General features: G+C 42.5%; 1 protein-coding gene across 1 annotated transcript in view; it reads right to left on the bottom strand.

Annotated features, from left to right (window-relative positions):
* Positions 1–4,090: 4,090 nt before the first annotated feature.
* ASPDH (aspartate dehydrogenase domain containing) overlaps positions 4,091–4,656 on the bottom strand; it is a 9,118-nt gene continuing 8,552 nt past the window's right edge. Inside the window, exon 6 of the mRNA XM_018565237.1 lies at positions 4,091–4,292. Coding sequence (XP_018420739.1) covers positions 4,115–4,292 — 178 coding nt within the window. The 3' untranslated portion in view covers positions 4,091–4,114. The remainder of the gene's footprint in view (positions 4,293–4,656) is intronic.

The following is a 4,656-nucleotide window of genomic DNA, read 5'->3' on the forward strand; positions in this document are numbered from 1 at the left end:
AAAGTCCCCCGCCCCCGCGAGCACGCGCGTCGCCACGTAAACACGCGTCGGGTGCGCCTACGTATGAAAACGACGAACGCGCTACACATGTTGGGTATCGCTGCGCACGCCGGAGTGAGAGCAATAATTCTAGGGCCAGTATTTTGGGGTATCTCTAAATTGATGACCTGTGGGGGCTTTTAAAGTGTCTTTTTTGGACTTTTTGGGGTACTGCAGTTTTTCGCCGTTTCACGGTCGCACGCAATCTGTAAACTGGGCATGTTGGGTATCGTTTTACTCGTTGTAACCTCATCTTTTATATTTCATTAAAAAAATGGGTTATTTGTTGTGTTTTGGGGCATTTAATTAATTTTGTCACTAAATATTGGGGTTTAAAAAGGAGTTGCGCTAATATTGCGCAACATAAAAATTTGCAACTACCACCATTTTATTCTATAGGGTCTTGGCATTCAGAAAATATATAATGTTGGGGGGTTTTAAGTAATTTTCAGGCCTAAAATTTGGAATATAACATGGGTACAAAAAAATGAAAAAAAGGCCTCAGTCATGAAGGGGTTAAAATCTGAAACTCCATAGGCCTTATTATTTTTCTGTAACACTTTCTCATTGTTCCTGTCTACAAGTAAATAGTGACATCTGGTGGTTATTATAGAAAACTACATCAATAGTGGCTCCAAACAGTGACATCTGTTGGCCACTATCAAGAACTGCACCTCACAGAGACATCTGGTGGCTTTATTGAAGAATTGCCTCTACATCATTGTGTCATTTTCTGTAACATTTTTCTTTATTGATATGATTATTCCTAAATTTCATAATCTATTAAAACAGATACAGTTAGTGTCAGCAATTATACATGAACACACATATATATATACATATACATATATGTGTGTTCATGTATAATTGCTGACACTAACTGTATATACAGTATATGTATGTATATGTATCATTTAATAACAAATAATACCAATAGTAGCAAAAATCTTTACCATCAATGCATATTCAACAATTCATTTCTTGCAACTATACCTTTCTTGAGAAATTTGTATTAATTTTACCATATGTTCCTGCAATGACTAAGTGTCCCACCGATAGGTTAAGTCATTAATCAGCATATTCATTTACCCAAACCAAGAGTCATAGAGGATCAGAATGATCTGTAGTAAACTGATTTATTGAGGATCTGGCAGATTGGAAGAAGGATGATTTGCTGGGTGAAGCAATCCTCTGGTCTTTCAGAGCCTTTCATTATGGTGCTGCCACTTACAGGTCGGAATACAAGTATTATATTTATTAACCAGGACGTACAAAGACAGTATTTTACTTCTGTACTATTGGCATCTCCTAGGGTTCTATAATTCCCTACATCCTCTGTTATGCAAATCCCAATGGATGGCCTTATTCTTAAACCAAAAAGTCCTTCTCTTGAGTGGAGCCTGGGCTCACCCGGTGAACCAGTTAGTGGCGTAAAAAAGACTTTACTTAATGGTATGCCAAATGGAAATTAGATAGCCAGCCAATGAAATGGGTTTGGTGATGTTTCCCTATCGACCTTTTTCTGAGCCCTCGACCAGTAAATAAAGGCTTGGTCCTCATTGGGTTGCAAGTTCCCCAAGGGACCCTATAAGGCCTTAATTTATTGGTGCACTACGTATTGCTGAATATTTTCTCTGTCAGAGTCAATTTCTGAAATAAAAGTGTCATGTCATAGCTGGACTCATCAATTATTTGTTTCTACGTTATAGATAGTTGGTTGGGAAATGGTACCACCACCATTGGGTTTTACTATGGTGATGGCAGTTGGGTTAGCATTAGGACTAAACCACAGTTGGGTTAGTAAGGCCAGTTGGGTTAGTATTAGGACATTTGGAGAGAAGGTATCACCAGCGGAGTCTCCAAGAGAAACAGGAAGCCAGCAATCATGCTGATGTATTTCAGCCCCAACAACGGGCCTTAGTCATGATGGGGTTGAAACATGTCAACATATTTGTTGGTGCTTTTATGCCATGATAGGATGATGATGTGGATCCATGTTCGTGTGCCGGTTTTTGCAACATCTTTGACAAAAAGGGTTGACAGGAGCCCCTTCCGAGCACGGAGGTTCCAAAGGCCTATATTGGACAGGAAGAGGTAGAGCTGGACCCATCAATTATATGTTTCTACATTATAGATAGTTGGTTGGGAAGTGGTACCACCACTATTGGGTTTTACTATGGTGATGGCAGTTGGGTTAGCATTAGGATAAAAGCACAGCTGGGTTAGTTAGGCCAGTTGGGTTAGTATTAGGACTAAAGCACAGCTGGGTTAGTAAGGCCAGTTGGGTTAGTATTAGGACGAAAGCACAGTTGGGCTAGTGAGGCCAGTTGGGTTCGTTTTAGAACTTTTGGAGAGAAGTTATCACCAGTGGAGTCTTCAAGCGAAACAGGAAGCCAGCAATCATGCTAATGTGTTTCAGCCCCAACAACGGGCCTTAGTCATAATGGGGCTGAAACATGTCTGCATATTTGTTGCTGCTTTTATGCCATGATAGGATGATGATGATGTGAATCCCTGTTCGTGTGCCGGTTTTTGCAACATCTTTGACAACAAGGGTTGACAGGAGCCCCTTCCGAGCACGGAGGTTCTAGAGGCCTATATTAGACGGGAAGAAGTAGAGCTGGACCCATCAATTATATGTTTCTACGTTATAGATAGTTGGTTGAGGAAGGGTACCACCATCATTTGGTATTGCTATGGTGATGGCAGTTGGGTTAGCATTATGAGTTTTGGTGAGAAGGTATACCCAGTGGAGTCTTCAAGAGAAACAGAAAACGAGCATTTCATTCAGCTTGACAGCAAGCATCAGTTATATGTGGAGTTGACCTTCACAAGGACTAACCCAGGTTGAAAAGCCCATGGGAGCTGACACCAACCCAGTAATACTCCATAGTGGTGACCATAGTGGCGACCCAGTCCCAAACCCATGTCATGGTTTGGGACAGTGACAGAGCTGTGCAGGATAGCTGTGTGTAAAAATGCAACCCCTGATATCCAACAATGGAGAATATAGTGATTCCGTAGAGCTGCTGACTGCTGCGTATGAGGAATGTGTCACTTTAAGTATTGCAGCTGAAATATAAGAGGCAGCTAATGATAGGTGGCACATGCAGTACACACATGACCTTATCTACACTGGGAAGAGAAGGTTGGCCATGTGCGGATTCTGATGCATTTATTTAAATACTTTCCCATTATCCTCCTCTGTAACACATTACTCTCCCATCATCCTCCTTTGTAACAGTGCCACCATCAGTCTTGTTGGGGTTCTTGGGTAACAGGTTCCCTCTTCCAGCAAAATGATTCAAAACATTCTTTCTCCCTAACACAGATAGACTCGACCTCCATGACCTGTACATACTGCGGAAGAGAGAGAGATAGCTGGTTATGTTTCACTTTTTATTAAATAATCAAAACAGTTGTGGGAGAGTCCTCAGATCATATGCAAGCTGATGTTCCCCCAATCCCTGAGCTGCCATACTAATCTTGGAACACCGCCTGCACTCACAGTGGGGCTGCATAAACTCGGCCTTTGAGGCAGAGAATTGATACATTATGGCCACTAGATGGCACTACAGATCATAGGAAATACATATTCATTTCCTACACTCCTCAGCTCCATCTAGTGGCCATACTGTATTATTACAACAACGGCCTGCATTTGAACTAGTGGCCATAATGTGTTATTACATCACTACCCTGTATGAAGAACATTTGTTTTTGACGTTATGCATTATGCGAAGGGCCCTGCGAATTGCTTAAAAACCTGTGCGGTGCTTTAATACATACATGTTAACGTGTATTATTCTGTGTGTTAATGTCCATTATGTTAAGTCAGCCCATTCATTTTGAACAGGTTGCCGATGCGCCCCAACCAAAACTGCACCTGACCCGTTTTTTTCTAATGCAATGCATGGTAGGGCATTCTTGCACATTGCAATGCAGGTGCGTTGGGGTTCACTTCCAAATGAATGCATGCATGTGAAGCACACATAGGGACCACAACACAGAGATGTAATCCTGGCCTTAATATTTATTTAGGTCTTAGGTATTCTCTTCCTAACACATGGGTTTATTACGCAGACAAGTGTTTACCCAAGAGGCTGCTCCAGAAGGACGAGAAGGTGGCGCTGCCAGTCACGTGGCCCGCTTTTGCTGGGTTGCACCTCTTTGTTGTAACGCTGAATACTTGGCCGGTTTCTTTGTTTCTTGTCCCCGTCACTTCTATGTCCACCAAGTGCCAATCAGGGATACTGAAATCAATCAAATACATTTATTAGAATGGTCAGCTGACTCTCTACTGGATTGGGATCCAAGTTATTCTTATAATTCTAAATCATGGAAAATTGGGGATGGTGTTGGATAACAGCATGGCAAAGGAACTCAATGCCCCGCCCCCCATTGTGTTACGGTTACCGCTATGATATTACCACTGGGGGGGAAATCTCACCGTTGTGGGAGGGGCAGAGACACAAACTACTGGGGGAAATCTCCCATTGTGGGAGGGGCAGAGACACAAACTACTGGGGGAAATCTCCCCATTGTGGGAGGGGCAGAGACACCAACTACTGGGGGAAATCTCCCCATTGTGGGAGGGGCAGAGACACAAACTACTGG

This window comes from Nanorana parkeri, unplaced genomic scaffold, assembly GCF_000935625.1.
Source record: "Nanorana parkeri isolate BGI_ZX_2015 unplaced genomic scaffold, ASM93562v1 scaffold823, whole genome shotgun sequence".
Lineage (NCBI taxonomy): Eukaryota > Metazoa > Chordata > Amphibia > Anura > Dicroglossidae > Nanorana > Nanorana parkeri.